Source organism: Embiotoca jacksoni, unplaced genomic scaffold, assembly GCF_022577435.1.
Source record: "Embiotoca jacksoni isolate LCO1_2020_lvr unplaced genomic scaffold, fEmbJac1.0.p SCAF_23, whole genome shotgun sequence".
NCBI lineage: Eukaryota > Metazoa > Chordata > Actinopteri > Embiotocidae > Embiotoca > Embiotoca jacksoni.
Window position 1 is genome coordinate 1138963 of NW_027185374.1, and position 21343 is coordinate 1160305.

Sequence of the window (21343 nt, forward strand, 5' to 3'; positions counted from 1 at the left end):
TGTAAGTACAGTTTGCAAACAAATTTGCTTCATCTGCATCAAAGACTGATGTCACTGTTGTGTCCAGATCGTTCCACTTCACACAACATTAGTTTCAGTGAGCCTCACGTTATTATCTAACTGAGAGTTAGCTCTTTGAAACAATGGCTGACCAGTTTGATTTCTGAATGTCTCTGCAGTCGTCCCAACACCAGCATGTCGTGGTTGCTGAGCCCGGTGAGGACGCTGTGTATCCTGACCTGGAGGCACTACAAGCTGCACTGTGTGCTGCTGCTGGCTGCTGTGTTGGCTCTGGTCTTCGTGGCGCTGCTCTTCTTCTCTGTGCCCTCAGAGCTCAGCCACCAGCTCTTTAATGCTGCTGGGTAGAAGCACCAATCACACACATCCCCTGTATGTCTCAGTGCTGTTTTCTATACACTGTGTACTGCACAGGAACTGTTATATATGTAGAGCAGCTGCACTGTATTTTTCATTTAGGGTAGTCAAAAAAGGATCCAGTATCACATTGTATAACAAGAGCATTATTTTTTAAATGAACATAAAGGCTTTCACAAAATACTCCACATACATAGTGTCTGAGTCCACGCTGAAATTTGTAAGACAGACCTCCAGGGCTGTATTCTGATTGCTTATTTTTGTCAATTCAGGAAAAAGCAGTTCTAAAATTCAAAGATATTTAACTTACTATTAAATATGACCAAAAAAAAGCAGAAAATATTTACATTGAAAAACCTTTATCAGCAGACTTGTGTAAATTACAGTACATTGTCATGACATTTTCTACACTGTTATTGGAAAACATTCTCAAACGTTGTGTTTTTCTGTTGCAGCTGCATCCGCAACTCAGTGTTCTTCTCCTTCAGATCCTCAATCTTAGAGACAATGTCAGCTACTTCTGTCAAGACTGACCTGGAAACACACACACATACAAATCAGTCACTTGATGCAGCTGGATGGCTGTTTTGTGTGTATATTACTCACAGGTGTTCCTCTAGCTTGCGCTCTGCTGCATCCCACAATTTGAGTGTGTCCTCAGAGATGATGTTTGCCATGCTCTCCCAGTAGGCCTTGTCCACTGAGGTATTCTGGGATGCTAAATAATCGTGTCTGGACCGGTGGTGGACTGAGCTCTCCCTTAAAAAGCACCAGGAACACACAAACATCAGATGCCCGTGATGAAACACAGGAAAATGTCTTTTTTTCTCAGATGCCGGGATTAACAGTGATTTGAGGTTTTATATATCAGACAGAACAATCCAACAGTTAATCAGGGATTATTCAGGAGACACTATGTGGTCTTACCTGGACCTCCTGATTTGCTCGAGGAAACTTTTTAGAGCAGGCAGGACATGGTTCGGGTGGATGAGTTCGGAGATCATTGTACTCTCCACTACGTCTGCCATGCCACTGGACCCAGCACAAACTTCCTGCAGGCGGACAAAGCACTAATAGAAGATGCAGAAGAGTAACTGTCGAATCAAAGAAAGCTGTATTTAAGTACAAGCTGAAGTTCAAACCTCTTCACCTTAGTCTGCTGTCTCTGCTGCTGTTTGTACTTTAATAAGAATTCAACCAGCTCGGGTAAATCCTCGTCTTCAAGGCCCAGAGACTGGAAGAGAAAACAACATGTCCGGTTGTTACCCCGTGAAGTCCAGCGATACAGTGATGTATGTCAGACACACAGGTCCAGGTAAAGACTGCATTTGTGCGAGAAGATAGGAGAAAAATGACTGAACATGAACTCACACAGAGGGTAGAAGCCACCTTCACATCGGCCTGTTCTTTCATCTCCAGGGGAGCCAGCAGTTTCAGGAGTTTACCCTCCATCAGGAAGCCCTGAGATAAGACGAAGAGACGTTTTTTTGTCTGAAGATGCTTGTTGTGCTTCCAACTTCACATCATTGCTATGTTGTGCTGCTGTAACTGATACTGTGTGATTGCAATTGTCATTTTTCAGAGAGGGAAGCTTCACTGCACAGATTAAAAAAAAAAATGTGTCTGCTTCTACTGCACAAACATTCTGTATGTAACAACTGCAGTCTGCAGGAAGGCCATTTCAGGTCACCACTTAAACGCTGCCAATTTCCACATAAAAAAACATCCATTAAATTCAGTCAGTCACAGCTCCACTACTGTGATGACAAAATGAACAACTGTGGGCTCCTTGGATGAAACACACTTGGGACAATTTTTAATTACAATAAGTATCCTTGTCCCATTCAAGAGGCCAGAGTCCGATTTTAAAAATTAAAAAATTGATATTAAAATATGAGACATGGCCTGGTCCCAGTGCATGGTGAGATGAGAGCAAAAGACAAAGAATAGTACAATATTTTGAGAAATGCACTTTTGCTCTTCTCAAGAGTGAGATGTGAAGGCTGATATCACTTCATGTGTGCATATTAAATAGAGGCTGTTAGCGTAGCTTAGCATAAAGCAGGGTTATTCGATACGTTGGGTTTTACATTTTCTATAACCCGCAAGAAGAGGCAAGGCATTTATGTGATATGATAAATAAAACTAAGGTATAAATCTCTGAGCTACTTTAAGATATCTGAACCACAGACAAGGATGGAAGCAAATGTGACATCTCATAAATGATCTTTGTGTGTAAGCATGGCGACAGTGGTACAGTACGTGCTGGAATTGACTGCAAGGGGATTACCTGTGCCACACCTGTGAAGCACAGACTTATGTTAACAAAACTTTGTTAGTTCAGGTATTTATTTACTTTGCCTGCTGCACTTCAGGAAAGAAGGGGAAACTTCTAGCCTGGCTCTGGCAGAAGGTTAAAAAAAAACAATCCATCTATGAGTACCACAAAAGTTCTTTAGTAAATTTAACAATAATCTTTTATCATTTTAAATGTTAAATGAAAATCTGTGCTGGAAAGCGTATTTCCAAAAATATCCTCTAACATGTCTTCTTATGTTATTAATTCGATGTGTCTGTGTTTGTTACAATAAAAACATATTTTTAATCATCTAAAATATTGTACAGTTCTTGTCCTGTCCTACAAAAGCATCTGCTTAAGGAGCTGTCGCTGTACGTGAACATGAATGTTGTCGTGGTTTCTGACCGCTTCATCACACAGCAGCTCCATCGCTTGCTTCAGTTCTTTCATGGACAACTTCCCTTCCTCCACCTCTGCTCCGCTCTCACTCTGCTCCGCTGTCGCTTCTATGTACACTTCCATGTCTGTGCTCTTTATGTCAGCCTCCAGGCTCGGCCCGGCTGAGACGTCCACCGTCTCCTGGCTGCACTGCCTCGGGGCCTGTTTCTGAGGCTGGGTGGGGCCAGAGATCTCCATGAAGGCCATAGGAGGCCACTTCCAGGCTAAACCAAGGTGCTTGCAGATCCGTGAGTCAATATCCAAAACCTTCATGACTAGTTGCTTCACCTTTTCGTCCTGCATCAACCACACCTTCTCAAATTGTCTGTTATCAGTGAGTACTAAGTGCCTGCATGAAGTGGAGATGTGGTGGAGGTGAACAAAAAGGAGGAAAAAAAGCTTCAGGTAAAAGAAGTAAGTCTACATTACAGTACGTCAGTAATACCTTGAATTAAATCATTATGACTCACTTGACTTGCTTCTGCAGGCGTTCATATTGCTGGATGGAGCATTTGTGGACCTCAGATAAATACTGGCTCCTCTCCATAAATTCTTTCTCTTGTGCAGCACACATGACTTTTAGGGATTTCATTTCTGTCTGCAGACTGAAATACAAAGGCATCAGCTTAACTGTACACTGTGTGTTGTGTGTTTGTGTGAGAGAAACTGAACTACCTGATGATCTTCTTCCTATTTTGGGCAATGGTCGTTTCATCTACTGTCTTCTGATTCCTTTGGTATTTGTCTCTTAGGCTCTTGAGCATTTCGGTGCCTTTGCATAGTTCCCGATCTCTCTGCAGAGGCTGCAAATGCAAGTACGGGACTTAGAAAGACTTTTTTTTTGACAAGCAGTAAACACTTATAAAAATCCTTGGCAACACAATCACGATTGCCATAAACGTTATTTCTGTTTTCTGAGTCAGTTCTCTACCATTTCAGTTGAATTAATTATTAATTATTTGTACAAACCTGAAGCCTTGCATCGTTTTGTCTCTCGGTGGATATATGCTTGTTGGTACTGTCCAACATCACGTTGTGTATGTTTTCTTCATTTTCCTCCACTTTCCTCTTCCTTTCCATCAATCTCTCGGGCTAAAAAACAGATTAAATATCAGTAGAGGGTACAGAGTTTATATATATATCAGAAGAAATTAATGAAAAGTTTGAGTCTGCATTTGTGCCTGTGTTGTTTATTTTTCATGTAATTAATCCTGACCTCTTTTTCCCTAAGTTCCTGCAGGAGTTGGTCCCATTTGGTCTTTTCTTTCGTGAGAAAGATTTCGATTTCCTGCACATGAGATTTCTGCCAACAACACCAGTGCAATTATTAGAGACAAAAACAATAACACAAACAAGAATAAATGTCTACAACCCCTCTAAATCTGTGAGGCACAGTGGTGCTTCGAGCTTAATGCTTCAGTAACATACTGATTTGCAGCTGTAAAATCCTTCATCTTAGTTTAATGTGTTCTGCAATAATAAATGTTTGCCTGAGAACTTGCAGTTAACTCAAAGTAAAGCTGAAGTAATGGAATGGGATTAGTGTCGCAGGCCTTTTGTCATAAACCGAAGTGTGGGATAAAGATTTGATCTGATCACACCGCTAAAAATGCTGAGAAGTTAAGCCTCGTGTTGTCCTCGGGTCAAAATGACCCGCAGCTGTGTTCAACCAAGTTCTATTTTATTTCTATATTTTTGTATTTTTGGGGATTTTTTTTTTTGGTTTAAAGAAACCCTCACAGCATCCTTGTCACCAATGATCCCAAAAAATATGAAAATATAGAAATAAAATAGAAGTTGGTTGAACACAGCTGCGGGTCATTTTGACCCAAGGACAACACGAGGGTTAAGGATGATCAAAGTGATTACAATTTATCCTGACGGGGACCAGAATGTTTCTACCAAATTCAACAGAAATGCATTAAATTAAGCTTATGTGTAAGTTCAACAAGGAAGATCTGTGCCCTCACGTTTCATCTTTATTCTTCTCAGGGTCAACGTGTCCCTTTCCCGCTGCTCCATGTTCGTCACTTTACTTACCCGGTGAACTTTCTCCCAGTGTCTTTAAGCCAATCAGTTTCTTGTCCCTGTTCGTTAAATATTTTCATAATTCTGTCATTCTGCCTTTCAGACTTCTTGATGTACAACTCTCCTCCTCCCCACCACCACCTCATCCTTCTAGTTTTCCAAGGAGCCTCAACTAAAGTTAACATCTCCGCTCTCCCCTCCTCTCAACCAGTCGAGGCAGATGGTCGCACACCTCGGAGCCATGTTCTGTTTTCCGACAGCAGGCTCTGTCTGAGGTTTTCTTCCTCTTAAAAAGGAGTTTTACCTTCCGGCTGTCACTCGTGAGAATTGTTGGGTTCCTCTCTATAATGTTATGAGGTTCTGTTCTGTATTTGGTGCCCAAAGATATCTCATGTTGTGATTTGGCGCTATATAAATAAAATAGAAATCTACTGACTTTGCTCCACCACCTCCAGCTTCGAGGCTCCCGGGGGTCCTGTCTTATCGCCTACCTTCATTTGGGGCTTTGCTCTATGAGGTGGCCTCCTCATCTTCAAAGTCTAATCTCCAAAAAATGAATTACTGTCATCCATCCTTTATCTATGTCTATAGGCTGAAGCCTATCCCGGCTGACTTTTGGGGAAGGCAGGGTACACCCAGCCAACACAGAAAGACAAACATTCTCAGGATCTCTCCTCAGGGAAAGTGTTCACGCTCACCCAAAACCCTAAATGTCAACTTCATGGAGGCACTAGAGGGAAAATCATGAGAAGTAATTACTCTACACTCTCTGTGGGTCATGAATGACTGCACAAACGCTTACGGCAGTCCATCTGATGGCTGTTGAGATATTCAGATTGTTTCAGATGTTCAGTCTGAGAACAAAGTGGTGGACTGACAAGCCAAGAAAGAGCCGTGCTGCCAGCCAAAAGGTTATGGGATGTGAAGGTAATCAAGAAACTAATTATATATCTTGTTACTTACTGATTTAGTAAACCCTATCCTTCTGATTCCCCTCTACAACGAGATCCGGTCCTACCGTTCTCTGGGCCATGTCGTCCCTGAAGGTCTTTGTAATGCGCTTCATCTGGTCCTCCATCCTTTCATCCATCCAGTCCAGCTCCTCAGTGTTCTTCCTTAAGTTCTCCACATAGCGATCGTTTGCTGACTTGAGTTCCTGTTCAGCACAATGCAGAGAGTAATCAAAGTTATCATGGCAAACAAGATGAAACCAAATTATTATGTATATATATACACACACACACACACACACACACACACACACACACACACACACACACACACACACACACTTATTACTAACGTAACAGCTGCAGAGAGTTACCTGTTGCAGGTCATTTATTAGTTTTTTCTTGTCTTCTATAAGAGCATCACACAGCTGCCTTTGGCAGTTCAGGACTTCCTGCCTTTCCTCAGGGTTCGACTTCTCTTCAACTATTGACCACCCTCCCATGATCTCCTCAAGTTTCTCCTGTCTGGACTTTGCATCATTCTCCAGTCGCTCTTTTCTGTGTAAAAAGGAACAAGGATGGTGCCGTTTCTTATTATTTATTAGGTATTTAAAACGGCACAGGGGTTGAGTTCGGACACTGAATATAAAGTTTAAAAGAATCACCTAATTCTGCGGGTTTCCTCCAACTCTGTCCTTCGGATTAAATCTCTGGCTTTAGCTGCACTTTTCATGTTGGTCAACTCTCTGTGCACCTCGGTTATAATCTGAGAGGTGATTAGGGGATTAAATTCGTGTCGTAATAATACAACAAAATCTCCCAAGAATCAATGAAAAGGTAATACATTTAAAGTGATTAAAATAAAGTGAAAGCAAAAACAAAACAAAAACTGCTTTTATTTATTATTGTTTGTATTCTGGCTCGATTGAAAGATGGGAAACGAAATCATAATGATTTGATAATTTCATTGAAATTAGAGCAGAAACTGTCTTGGAAGCAGATAAAAAAGAAAACCTTTTGACCATCCTCTCCTTCCTCCTCCTCTCCTCCCTTCTCTTCCTCCTCCTCTTCTGCATGAGTTCGGCTCTGGTCCTTGAACGCTTCATTGTCCTCCACTTTGGGTTCTTCATCATCCTTCTCAGTGGAAACCCGAGACGCGTTATGTTCACCACTGTATTTAGGAAAATACAAAACATGAAACAAAAACTACAGCGCATGAATCCTTGTGAATTTAGAGACATTAATATATTTCTATCGTCACTGAAGTTACTCTTGAAAGTTGTTCAGCTTGAACAGCCTCAGGTTACGTTAGTTAGCTCCAGCAAGCTAACTGAGCTAACGAGGTTACCCGGTCTCAGCCTCTTGATTTTCGGACAACACAGAGGGCTCAAGCGCCTCTCTTGGATCCTTTGCAGCTTCTTCCATATGCAAGTTACTGACAGAAATCTCGAAGTTCTGTAGTGATGGAGATTAAACGAAGTAGCTCCGTGTCGCGGTGGCAGGTTCGTACCGAGACGCGGTCCGTGGTTTGTACACGTTGCTATGGTAACGGAGCCAACGGAGAGCAACGGGTGTTGCGTTCACGTACCGCCGTAAACTAGCATTTAAGATGAGTAATATGCAGGACTTGATCAAACCCATTATTTTAACGACGAAAATAACCAATAAATATCAAGTTTGCGGGAGATGTTATGTTCTTTATGTCACGTACAATCCTCAGTCTATGTATTTACATGAATTGATGGGGGGGGGGGGGAGAATGATAGTCAGTGACAACATGGGAAATAGTTGTGGTAATGTTCATTATAGGCTATGTGAAAATAATTACTGTTGTGTTATTGATTACTACAAGGTTTCAGGCATTTGAGCTTTTCGGGATGCTGCTGTAGTGAAAGAATTTCCCCTCGGGGATTAATAGAGTACAATAAAATAATAAAAAAAAAAAAAAAAAAAAAAAAAAAAGCATCCTTAATGTACAATAGACAACAGAAAGTTTGAGCTTTTTATTAGGGACCCAGGACCGAAAGTCTCAAAGCCCTATTGTTCGCCAATGAATTCTTCTTCCCTATTTTTATCGTTCATTAAGCTTAATCGCCTTTTTGGAAGCTTTAACTACACAAAAACTCTTTAAACTTGTAACCCGCGTCAGTCATGTGGTTTCGCCAGTAGGCAACTAGGACAACTATTTACTATACGAAATGCTATAGTGTGACATTTTTTCAATTTTATGGATGTATGACGTTTTCTTCATATTTTAGACGACAAGTTTATTTTCATCCCAAAAATTTTAAAAAAGTAAGTCTATTGTATGTTGTCCAAAATATGAATAAACATCATGCTATAGTGTGACTTTTTTTTTTTTTCAAAAATTTAAATTGTCACACTAAGGCATGTCGTTAAATAAAAAAGATTAAAAAATAGGGTGTTCTCCGACACGTATGGTGGTACAGTGGTTTGTGCTGCTGCCTTACAGTGAAAAGGTCATAGGTTCAATTCCAGTTGGAGAGATATATGTATTCATCCAAAAAATAAACATATGGGGGTAACTTGCCTTTTTTTCATCCCAAAAATCTAAATAATGTAAGGCCAAATGTTGTCTGCTTTGGTGTCTAAAATATGAAGAAAACGTCATATTATCTCCTAAAATAAACTACTGTACTAGCACAGTGGTACAGGGGTGAGTGCTGTTGTCTCACAGTGAGAAGATCATGGCTTCAATTCCAGCTTCAGGTACATCCAAAACATGAAAAAAGTCGTACTCTAGCGTGTCGAAAATATGAAAAAAAGTCAAACTTTTGATATTACTCAGGGTCATAGTTGAGAGTCTCCTGAACAGGAATGCAGTCAAAGTTTTATGCCAGCTATTAACGGAATATTTTTAATGAATATTTTAAATTAGGAAATTTCTATTTCAAAATGCGAAAAAATTGAAATTTGCCGTCGATTTTCTCAGCAACTGAGTGGTTTCCTGTTAAAGTCCCTCCTGACTATGACCCTACTTTATATCAAGAGTTTATACCTTACAGTTGGGTATAAAGTAAGGTATAAACTCTTGATATAAAGCAGGGTCAAAGTCAGGACGGACTTTTACAGGAATCCACTCAATGTTTAATGCCACCTATTCAGGATTTTGTTTTATTCATGTCCAAATGACGGACAAAACACTTTTTGACTATAAAAAATGTCCCTATAAATTCCTTTCCACTGTAGTATCTCGTTCAAAACATGGGAAAAAAGTCATACTATAGCATTTTGTCCAAAATAAGAACAAAAAAGTCGCATTATAGCATGTCGTCCAAAACATGAAAAGTCATACATGTCGAAAATATGAAAAAAAGTCAAACTTTTGATATTACTCAGGGTCATAGTTGAGAGTCTCCTGAACGGGAATCCAGTCAAAGTTTTGCGCCAGCTATTACGGATTATTTTTAATGAATATTTTAAATTAGGAAATTTCAATTTCAAAATGCAAAAAAAGTGAACTTTGCCTTCGATTTTCTCAGTAACTGTAAGGTATAAACTCTTGATATAAAGTAGGGTCAAAGTCAGGACGGACTTAAACAGGAATCCACTCAATGTTTAACGCCACCTATTCAGGATTTTGTTTTATTCATGTTCAAATGATGGAAAAAAGACTTTTTGACAATAAAAAATGTCCCTATAAATTCCTATGCACTGTAGTATCTCGTCCAAAACATGGGAAAAAAGTCATACTATAGCATTTTGTCCAAAATAAGAACAAAAAAGTCTCTTTATAGCATGTCGTCCAAAACATGAAAAGTCATATATAGCATGTCGAAAATATCAAAAAAAGTCAAACTTTTGATATTACTCAGGGTCATAGTTGAGAGTCTCCTGAACAGGAATCCAGTCAAAGTTTTGCGCCAGCTATTACCGATTATTTTTAATGAATATTTTAAATTAGGAAATTTCAATTTCAAAATGCAAAAAAAGTGAAATTTGCCTTCAATTTTCTCAGTAACTGTAAGGTATAAACTCTTGATATAAAGTAGGGTCAAAGTCAGGACGGACTTTTACAGGAATACAGTCAATGTTTAATGCCACCTATTCAGGATTTTATTTTATTCATGTCCAAATGACGGACAAAACACTTTTTGACAATAAAAAATGTGCCTTTAAATTCCTTTCCACTGTAGTATGTTGTCCAAAACATGGGAAAAAAAAGTCATACTATAGCATTTTGTCCAAAATAAGAACAAAAAAGTCACATTACAGCATGTCGTCCAAAACATGAAAAGTCATATGTAGCATGTCGAAAATATGAAAAAAAGTCAAACTTTTGATATTACTCAGGGTCATAGTTGAGAGTCTCCTGAACAGGAATCCAGTCAAAGTTTTGCGCCAGCTATTACGGATTATTTTTAATGAATATTTTAAATTAGGAAATTTCAATTTCAAAATGCAAAAAAAGTGAAATTTGCCTTCGATTTTCTCAGTAACTGTAAGGTATAAACTCTTGAAATAAAGTAGGGTCAAAGTCAGGACGGACTTTTACAGGAATACAGTCAATGTTTAATGCCACCTATTCAGGATTTTGTTTTATTCATGTCCAAATGACGGACAAAACACTTTTTGACAATAAAAAATGTCCCTATAAATTCCTTTCCACTGTAGTATCTCGTCCAAAACATGGGAAAAAAGTCATACTATAGCATTTTGTCCAAAATAAGAACAAAAAAGTCACATTATAGCATGTCGTCCAAAACATGAAAAGTCATACTATAGCATGTCGAAAATATGAAAAAAAGTCAAACTTTTGATATTACTCAGGGTCATAGTTGAGAGTCTCCTGAACGGGAATCCAATCAAAGTTTTGCGCCAGCTATTACCGATTATTTTTAATGAATATTTTAAATTAGGAAATTTCAATTTCAAAATGCAAAAAAAGTGAACGTTGCCTTCGATTTTCTCAGTAACTGTAAGGTATAAACTCTTGATATAAAGTAGGGTCAAAGTCAGGACGGACTTAAACAGGAATCCACTCAATGTTTAACGCCACCTATTCAGGATTTTGATTTGTTCATGTTCAAATGACGGAAAAAACACTTTTTGACAATAAAAAATGTCCCTATAAATTCCTATGCACTGTAGTATCTCGTCCAAAACATGGGAAAAAAGTCATACTATAGCATTTTGTCCAAAATAAGAACAAAAAAGTCACGTTATAGCATGTCGTCCAAAACATGAAAAGTCACACTATAGCATGTCGAAAATATCAAAAAAAGTCAAACTTTTGATATTACTCAGGGTCATAGTTGAGAGTCTCCTGAACAGGAATCCAGTCAAAGTTTTGCGCCAGCTATTACCGATTATTTTTAATGAATATTTTAAATTAGGAAATTTCAATTTCAAAATGCAAAAAAAGTGAAATTTGCCTTCGATTTTCTCAGTAACTGTAAGGTATAAACTCTTGATATAAAGTAGGGTCAAAGTCAGGACGGACTTTTACAGGAATACACACAATGTTTATTGCCACCTATTCAGGATTTTGTTTTATTCATGTTCAAATGACGGACAAAACACTTTTTGACAATAAAAAATGTACCTTTAAATTCCTTTCCACTGTAGTATCTTGACCAAAACATGGGAAAAAAGTCATACTATAGCATTTTGTCCAAAATAAGAACAAAAAAGTCTCTTATAGCATGTCGTCCAAAACATGAAAAGTCATACTATAGCATGTCGAAAATATAAAAAAAAGTCAAACTTTTGATATTACTCAGGGTCATAGTTGAGAGTCTCCTGAACGGGAATCCAGTCAAAGTTTTGGGCCAGCTACTACGGATTATTTTTAATGAATATTTTAAATTAGGAAATTTCAATTTCAAAATGCAAAAAAAGTGAAATTTGCCTTCGATTTTCTCAGTAACTGTAAGGTATAAACTCTTGATATAAAGTAGGGTCAAAGTCAGGACGGACTTTTACAGGAATACACTCAATGTTTATTGCCACCTATTCAGGATTTTGTTTTATTCATGTTCAAATGACGGACAAAACACTTTTTGACAATAAAAAATGTGCCTTTAAATTCCTTTCCACTGTAGTATGTTGTCCAAAACATGGGGAAAAAAAGTCATACTATAGCATTTTGTCCAAAATAAGAACAAAAAAGTCACATTACAGCATGTCGTCCAAAACATGAAAAGTCATATGTAGCATGTCGAAAATATGAAAAAAAGTCAAACTTTTGATATTACTCAGGGTCATAGTTGAGAGTCTCCTGAACAGAAATCCAGTCAAAGTTTTGCGGCAGCTATTACGGATTATTTTTAATGAATATTTTAAATTAGGAAATTTCAATTTCAAAATGCAAAAAAAGTGAAATTTGCCTTCGATTTTCTCAGTAACTGTAAGGTATAAAATCTTGATATAAAGTAGGGTCAAAGTCAGGACGGACTTAAACAGGAATCCACTCAATGTTTAACACCACCTATTCAGGATTTTGTTTTATTCATGTTCAAATGACGGAAAAAACACTTTTTGACAATAAAAAATGTCCCTATAAATTCCTATGCACTGTAGTATCTCGTCCAAAACATGGGAAAAAAGTCATACTATAGCATTTTGTCCAAAATAAGAACAAAAAAGTCTCTTTATAGCATGTCGTCCAAAACATGAAAAGTCATATATAGCATGTCGAAAATATCAAAAAAAGTCAAACTTTTGATATTACTCAGGGTCATAGTTGAGAGTCTCCTGAACAGGAATCCAGTCAAAGTTTTGCGCCAGCTATTACCGATTATTTTTAATGAATATTTTAAATTAGGAAATTTCAATTCCAAAATGCAAAAAAAGTGAACTTTGCCTTCGATTTTCTCAGTAACTGTAAGGTATAAACTCTTGATATTAAACAGGGTCAAAGTCAGGACGGACTTTTACAGGAATACACTCAATGCTTAACGCCACCTATTCAGGATTTTGTTTTATTCATGTTCAAATGACGGACAAAACACTTTTTGACAATAAAAAATGTGCCTTTAAATTCCTTTCCACTGTAGTATCTTGTCCAAAACATGGGAAAAAAGTCATACTATAGCATTTTGTCCAAAATAAGAACAAAAAAGTCACATTATAGCATGTCGTCCAAAACATGAAAAGTCATACTATAGCATGTCGAAAATATCAAAAAAAGTCAAACTTTTGATATTACTCAGGGTCATAGTTGAGAGTCTCCTGAACAGGAATCCAGTCAAAGTTTTGCGCCAGCTATTACCGATTATTTTTAATGAATATTTTAAATTAGGAAATTTCAATGTCAAAATGCAAAAAAAGTGAACTTTGCCTTCGATTTTCTCAGTAACTGTAAGGTATAAACTCTTGATATAAAGTAGGGTCAAAGTCAGGACGGACTTTAATAGGAATCCACTCAATGTTTAATGCCACCTATTCAGGATTTTGTTTTATTCATGTTCAAATGACGGACAAAACACTTTTTGACAATAAAAAATGTGCCTTTAAATTCCTTTCCACTGTAGTATCTTGTCCAAAACATGGGAAAAAAGTCATACTATAGCATTTTGTCCAAAATAAGAACAAAAAAGTCACATTATAGCATGTCGTCCAAAACATGAAAAGTCATACTATAGCATGTCGAAAATATCAAAAAAAGTCAAACTTTTGATATTACTCAGGGTCATAGTTGAGAGTCTCCTGAACAGGAATCCAATCAAAGTTTTGCGCCAGCTATTACCGATTATTTTTAATGAATATTTTAAATTAGGAAATTTCAATTTCAAAATGCAAAAAAAGTGAACTTTGCTTCGATTTTCTCAGTAACTGTAAGGTATAAACTCTTGATATAAAGTAGGGTCAAAGTCAGGACGGACTTAAACAGGAATCCACTCAATGTTTAACGCCACCTATTCAGGATTTTGTTTTATTCATGTTCAAATGACGGAAAAAAACACTTTTTGACAATAAAAAATGTCCCTATAAATTCCTATGCACTGTAGTATCTCGTCCAAAACATGGGAAAAAAGTCATACTATAGCATTTTGTCCAAAATAAGAACAAAAAAGTCTCTTTATAGCATGTCGTCCAAAACATGAAAAGTCATATATAGCATGTCGAAAATATGAAAAAAAGTTAAACTTTTGATATTACTCAGGGTCATAGTTGAGAGTCTCCTGAACAGGAATCCAGTCAAAGTTTTGCGCCAGCTATTACCGATTATTTTTAATGAATATTTTAAATTAGGAAATTTCAATTTCAAAATGCAAAAAAAGTGAACTTTGCCTTCGATTTTCTCAGTAACTGTGAGGTATAAACTCTTGATATTAAACAGGGTCAAAGTCAGGACGGACTTTTACAGGAATACACTCAATGTTTAACGCCACCTATTCAGGATTTTGTTTTATTCATGTTCAAATGACGGACAAAACACTTTTTGACAATAAAAAATGTGCCTTAAAATTCCTTTCCAATGTAGTATCTTGTCCAAAACATGGGAAAAAAGTCATACTATAGCATTTTGTCCAAAATAAGAACAAAAAAGTCACATTATAGCATGTCGTCCAAAACATGAAAAGTCATACTATAGCATGTCGAAAATATCAAAAAAAGTCAAACTTTTGATATTACTCAGGATCATAGTTGAGAGTCTCCTGAACAGGAATCCAGTCAAAGTTTTGCGCCAGCTATTACCGATTATTTTTAATGAATATTTTATATTAGGAAATTTCAATGTCAAAATGCAAAAAAAGTGAACTTTGCCTTCGATTTTCTCAGTAACTGTAAGGTATAAACTCTTGATATAAAGTAGGGTCAAAGTCAGGACGGACTTTTACAGGAATACAGTCAATGTTTAATGCCACCTATTCAGGATTTTGTTTTATTCATGTCCAAATGACGGACAAAACACTTTTTGAAAATAAAAAATGTCCCTATAAATTCCATTCGACTGTAGTATCTCGTCCAAAACATGGGAAAAAAGTCATACTATAGCATTTTGTCCAAAATAATAACAAAAAAGTCACATTATAGCATGTCGTCCAAAACATGAAAAGTCATACTATAGCATGTCGAAAATATGAAAAAAAGTCAAACTTTTGATATTACTCAGGGTCATAGTTGAGAGTCTCCTGAACAGGAATCCAGTCAAAGTTTTGCGCCAGCTATTACCGATTATTTTTAATGAATATTTTATATTAGGAAATTTCAATGTCAAAATGCAAAAAAAGTGAACTTTGCCTTCGATTTTCTCAGTAACTGTAAGGTATAAACTCTTGATATAAAGTAGGGTCAAAGTCAGGACGGACTTTTACAGGAATACAGTCAATGTTTAATGCCACCTATTCAGGATTTTGTTTTATTCATGTCCAAATGACGGACAAAACACTTTTTGACAATAAAAAAATGTCCCTATAAATTCCATTCGACTGTAGTATCTCGTCCAAAACATGGGAAAAAAGTCATACTATAGCATTTTGTCCAAAATAATAACAAAAAAGTCACATTATAGCATGTCGTCCAAAACATGAAAAGTCATACTATAGCATGTCGAAAATATGAAAAAAAGTCAAACTTTTGATATTACTCAGGGTCATAGTTGGGAGTCTCCTGAACAGGAATCCAGTCAAAGTTTTGCGCCAGCTATTACGGATTATTTTTAATGAATATTTTAAATTAGGAAATTTCAATTTCAAAATGCAAAAAAAGTGAAATTTGCCTTCGATTTTCTCAGTAACTGTAAGGTATAAACTCTTGATATAAAGTAGGGTCAAAGTCAGGACGGACTTTTACAGGAATACAGTCAATGTTTAATGCCACCTATTCAGGATTTTGTTTTATTCATGTCCAAATGACGGACAAAACACTTTTTGACAATAAAAAATGTCCCTATAAATTCCTTTCCACTGTAGTATCTCGTCCAAAACATGGGAAAAAAGTCATACTATAGCATTTTGTCCAAAATAAGAACAAAAAAGTCACATTATAGCATGTCGTCCAAAACATGAAAAGTCAAACTATAGCATGTCGAAAATATGAAAAAAAGTCAAACTTTTGATATTACTCAGGGTCATAGTTGAGAGTCTCCTGAACGGGAATCCAGTCAAAGTTTTGCGCCAGCTATTACCGATTATTTTTAATGAATATTTTAAATTAGGAAATTTCAATTTCAAAATGCAAAAAAAGTGAACTTTGCCTTCGATTTTCTCAGTAACTGTAAGGTATAAACTCTTGATATAAAGTAGGGTCAAAGTCAGGACGGACTTAAACAGGAATCCACTCAATGTTTAATGCCACCTATTCAGGATTTTGTTTTATTCATGTCCAAATGACGGACAAAACACTTTTTGACAATAAAAAATGTCCCTATAAATTCCTTTCCACTGTAGTATCTCGTCCAAAACATGGGAAAAAAAGTCATACTATAGCATTTTGTCCAAAATAAGAACAAAAAAGTCACATTATAGCATGTCGTCCAAAACATGAAAAGTCATACTATAGCATGTCGAAAATATGAAAAAAAGTCAAACTTTTGATATTACTCAGGGTCATAGTTGAGAGTCTCCTGAACGGGAATCCAATCAAAGTTTTGCGCCAGCTATTACCGATTATTTTTAATGAATATTTTAAATTAGGAAATTTCAATTTCAAAATGCAAAAAAAGTGAACTTTGCCTTCGATTTTCTCAGTAACTGTAAGGTATAAACTCTTGATATAAAGTAGGGTCAAAGTCAGGACGGACTTAAACAGGAATCCACTCAATGTTTAACGCCACCTATTCAGGATTTTGTTTTATTCATGTTCAAATGACGGAAAAAAACACATTTTGACAATAAAAAATGTCCCTATAAATTCCTATGCACTGTAGTATCTCGTCCAAAACATGGGAAAAAAGTCATACTATAGCATTTTGTCCAAAATAAGAACAAAAAAGTCACATTATAGCATGTCGTCCAAAACATGAAAAGTCATACTATAGCATGTCGAAAATATCAAAAAAAGTCAAACTTTTGATATTACTCAGGGTCATAGTTGAGAGTCTCCTGAACAGGAATCCAGTCAAAGTTTTGCGCCAGCTATTACCGATTATTTTTAATGAATATTTTATGTTAGGAAATTTCAATGTCAAAATGCAAAAAAAGTGAACTTTGCCTTCGATTTTCTCAGTAACTGTAAGGTATAAACTCTTGATATAAAGTAGGGTCAAAGTCAGGACGGACTTTTACAGGAATACAGTCAATGTTTAATGCCACCTATTCAGGATTTTGTTTTATTCATGTCCAAATGACGGACAAAACACTTTTTGACAATAAAAAAATGTCCCTATAAATTCCATTCGACTGTAGTATCTCGTCCAAAACATGGGAAAAAAGTCATACTATAGCATTTTGTCCAAAATAAGAACAAAAAAGTCACATTATAGCATGTCGTCCAAAACATGAAAAGTCAAACTATAGCATGTCGAAAATATGAAAAAAAGTCAAACTTTTGATATTACTCAGGGTCATAGTTGAGAGTCTCCTGAACGGGAATCCAGTCAAAGTTTTGCGCCAGCTATTACCGATTATTTTTAATGAATATTTTAAATTAGGAAATTTCAATTTCAAAATGCAAAAAAAGTGAACTTTGCCTTCGATTTTCTCAGTAACTGTAAGGTATAAACTCTTGATATAAAGTAGGGTCAAAGTCAGGACGGACTTAAACAGGAATCCACTCAATGTTTAACGCCACCTATTCAGGATTTTGTTTTATTCATGTTCAAATGACGGAAAAAAACACTTTTTGACAATAAAAAATGTCCCTATAAATTCCTATGCACTGTAGTATCTCGTCCAAAACATGGGAAAAAAGTCATACTATAGCATTTTGTCCAAAATAAGAACAAAAAAGTCACATTATAGCATGTCGTCCAAAACATGAAAAGTCATACTATAGCATGTCGAAAATATCAAAAAAAGTCAAACTTTTGATATTACTCAGGGTCATAGTTGAGAGTCTCCTGAACAGGAATCCAGTCAAAGTTTTGCGCCAGCTATTACCGATTATTTTTAATGAATATTTTAAATTAGGAAATTTCAATTTCAAAATGCAAAAAAAGTGAAATTTGCCTTCGATTTTCTCAGTAGCTGTAAGGTATAAACTCTTGATATAAAGTAGGGTCAAAGTCAGGACGGACTTTTACAGGAATACAGTCAATGTTTAATGCCACCTATTCAGGATTTTATTTTATTCATGTCCAAATGACGGACAAAACACTTTTTGACAATAAAAAATGTCCCTATAAATTCCTTTCGACTGTTGAATCTCGTCCAAAACATGGGAAAAAAGTCATACTATAGCATTTTGTCCAAAATAAGAACAAAAAAGTCACATTATAGCATGTCGTCCAAAACATGAAAAGTCATACTATAGCATGTCGAAAATATCAAAAAAAGTCAAACTTTTGATATTACTCAGGGTCATAGTTGAGAGTCTCCTGAACAGGAATCCAGTCAAAGTTTTGCGCCAGCTACTACGGATTATTTTTAATGAATATTTTAAATTAGGAAATTTCAATGTCAAAATGCAAAAAAAGTGAAATTTGCCTTCGATTTTCTCAGTAACTGTAAGGTATAAACTCTTGATATAAAGTAGGGTCAAAGTCAGGACGGACTTAAACAGGAATCCACTCAATGTTTAACGCCACCTATTCAGGATTTTGTTTTATTCATGTTCAAATGACGGACAAAACACTTTTTGACAATAAAAAATGTGCCTTTAAATTCCTTTCCACTGTAGTATCTTGTCCAAAACATGGGAAAAAAGTCATACTATAGCATTTTGTCCAAAATAAGAACAAAAAAGTCACGTTATAGCATGTCGTCCAAAACATGAAAAGTCACACTATAGCATGTCGAAAATATCAAAAAAAGTCAAACTTTTGATATTACTCAGGGTCATAGTTGAGAGTCTCCTGAACAGGAATCCAGTCAAAGTTTTGCGCCAGCTATTACGGATTATTTTTAATGAATATTTTAAATTAGGAAATTTCAATTTCAAAATGCAAAAAAAGTGAACTTTGCCTTCGATTTTCTCAGTAACTGTAAGGTATAAACTCTTGATATAAAGTAGGGTCAAAGTCAGGACGGACTTTTACAGGAATACAGTCAATGTTTAATGCCACCTATTCAGGATTTTGTTTTATTCATGTCCAAATGACGGACAAAACACTTTTTGACAATAAAAAATGTCCCTATAAATTCCTTTCCACTGTAGTATCTCGTCCAAAACATGGGAAAAAAGTCATACTATAGCATTTTGTCCAAAATAAGAACAAAAAAGTCACATTATAGCATGTCGTCCAAAACATGAAAAGTCATACTATAGCATGTCGAAAATATGAAAAAAAGTCAAACTTTTGATATTACTCAGGGTCATAGTTGAGAGTCTCCTGAACGGGAATCCAATCAAAGTTTTGCGCCAGCTATTACCGATTATTTTTAATGAATATTTTAAATTAGGAAATTTCAATTTCAAAATGCAAAAAAAGTGAACTTTGCCTTCGATTTTCTCAGTAACTGTAAGGTATAAACTCTTGATATAAAGTAGGGTCAAAGTCAGGACGGACTTAAACAGGAATCCACTCAATGTTTAACGCCACCTATTCAGGATTTTGTTTTATTCATGTTCAAATGACGGAAAAAACACATTTTGACAATAAAAAATGTCCCTATAAATTCCTATGCACTGTAGTATCTCGTCCAAAACATGGGAAAAAAGTCATACTATAGCATTTTGTCCAAAATAAGAACAAAAAAGTCACATTATAGCATGTCGTCCAAAACATGAAAAGTCATACTATAGCATGTCGAAAATATCAAAAAAAGTCAAACTTTTGATATTACTCAGGGTCATAGTTGAGAGTCTCCTGAACAGGAATCCAGTCAAAGTTTTGCGCCAGCTATTACCGATTATTTTTAATGAATATTTTAAATTAGGAAATTTCAATTTCAAAATGCAAAAAAAGTGAAATTTGCCTTCGATTTTCTCAGTAGCTGTAAGGTATAAACTCTTGATATAAAGTAGGGTCAAAGTCAGGACGGACTTTTACAGGAATACAGTCAATGTTTAATGCCACCTATTCAGGATTTTATTTTATTCATGTCCAAATGACGGACAAAACACTTTTTGACAATAAAAAATGTCCCTATAAATTCCTATGCACTGTAGTATCTCGTCCAAAACATGGGAAAAAAGTCATACTATAGCATTTTGTCCAAAATAAGAACAAAAAAGTCACATTATAGCATGTCGTCCAAAACATGAAAAGTCATACTATAGCATGTCGAAAATATCAAAAAAAGTCAAACTTTTGATGTTACTCAGGGTCATAGTTGAGAGTCTCCTGAACAGGAATCCAGTCAAAGCTTTGCGCCAGCTATTACCGATTATTTTTAATGAATATTTTAAATTAGGAAATTTCAATTTCAAAATGCAAAAAAAGTGAACTTTGCCTTCGATTTTCTCAGTAACTGTAAGGTATAAACTCTTGATATAAAGTAGGGTCAAAGTCAGGACGGACTTAAACAGGAATCCACTCAATGTTTAACGCCACCTATTCAGGATTTTGTTTTATTCATGTCCAAATGACGGACAAAACACTTTTTGACAATAAAAAATGTCCCTATAAATTCCTATGCACTGTAGTATCTCGTCCAAAACATGGGAAAAAAGTCATACTATAGCATTTTGTCCAAAATAAGAACAAAAAAGTCACATTATAGCATGTCGTCCAAAACATGAAAAGTCATACTATAGCATGTCGAAAATATCAAAAAAAGTCAAACTTTTGATATTACTCAGGGTCATAGTTGAGAGTCTCCTGAACAGGAATCCAGTCAAAGCTTTGCGCCAGCTATTACCGATTATTTTTAATGAATATTTTAAATTAGGAAATTTCAATTTCAAAATGCAAAAAAAGTGAACTTTGCCTTCGATTTTCTCAGTAACTGTAAGGTATAAACTCTTGATATAAAGTAGGGTCAAAGTCAGGACGGACTTAAACAGGAATCCACTCAATGTTTAACGCCACCTATTCAGGATTTTGTTTTATTCATGTCCAAATGACGGACAAAACACTTTTTGACAATAAAAAATGTGCCTTTAAATTCCTTTCCACTGTAGTATCTTGTCCAAAACATGGGAAAAAAGTCATACTATAGCATTTTGTCCAAAATAATAACAAAAAATTCACATTATAGCATGTCGTCCAAAACATGAAAAGTCATACTATAGCATGTCGAAA

General features: G+C 35.8%; 1 protein-coding gene across 3 annotated transcripts in view; it reads right to left on the reverse strand.

Annotated features, from left to right (window-relative positions):
* Positions 1-714: 714 nt before the first annotated feature.
* drc1 (dynein regulatory complex subunit 1 homolog (Chlamydomonas)) overlaps positions 715-21343 on the reverse strand; it is a 77691-nt gene continuing 57062 nt past the window's right edge. The window contains exons 1-15 of one of the 3 annotated variants that reach the window (XM_069158143.1): positions 7439-7728; positions 7105-7261; positions 6756-6856; positions 6465-6648; positions 6159-6296; positions 4329-4415; positions 4082-4204; positions 3788-3915; positions 3583-3717; positions 3080-3461; positions 1747-1836; positions 1526-1609; positions 1303-1445; positions 982-1134; positions 715-909 (exon numbers count right to left, since the gene is read on the reverse strand). In XM_069158143.1, the coding sequence (XP_069014244.1) occupies positions 789-909; positions 982-1134; positions 1303-1445; positions 1526-1609; positions 1747-1836; positions 3080-3461; positions 3583-3717; positions 3788-3915; positions 4082-4204; positions 4329-4415; positions 6159-6296; positions 6465-6648; positions 6756-6856; positions 7105-7261; positions 7439-7515 (2103 nt within the window). In that variant the 5' untranslated portion in view covers positions 7516-7728 and the 3' untranslated portion in view covers positions 715-788. Of the gene's footprint in view, positions 910-981; positions 1135-1302; positions 1446-1525; positions 1610-1746; positions 1837-3079; positions 3462-3582; positions 3718-3787; positions 3916-4081; positions 4205-4328; positions 4416-6158; positions 6297-6464; positions 6649-6755; positions 6857-7104; positions 7262-7438; positions 7729-21343 lie in introns of those variants that run through there. The other 2 variants (XM_069158144.1, XM_069158146.1) reach the window with 2 other exon arrangements.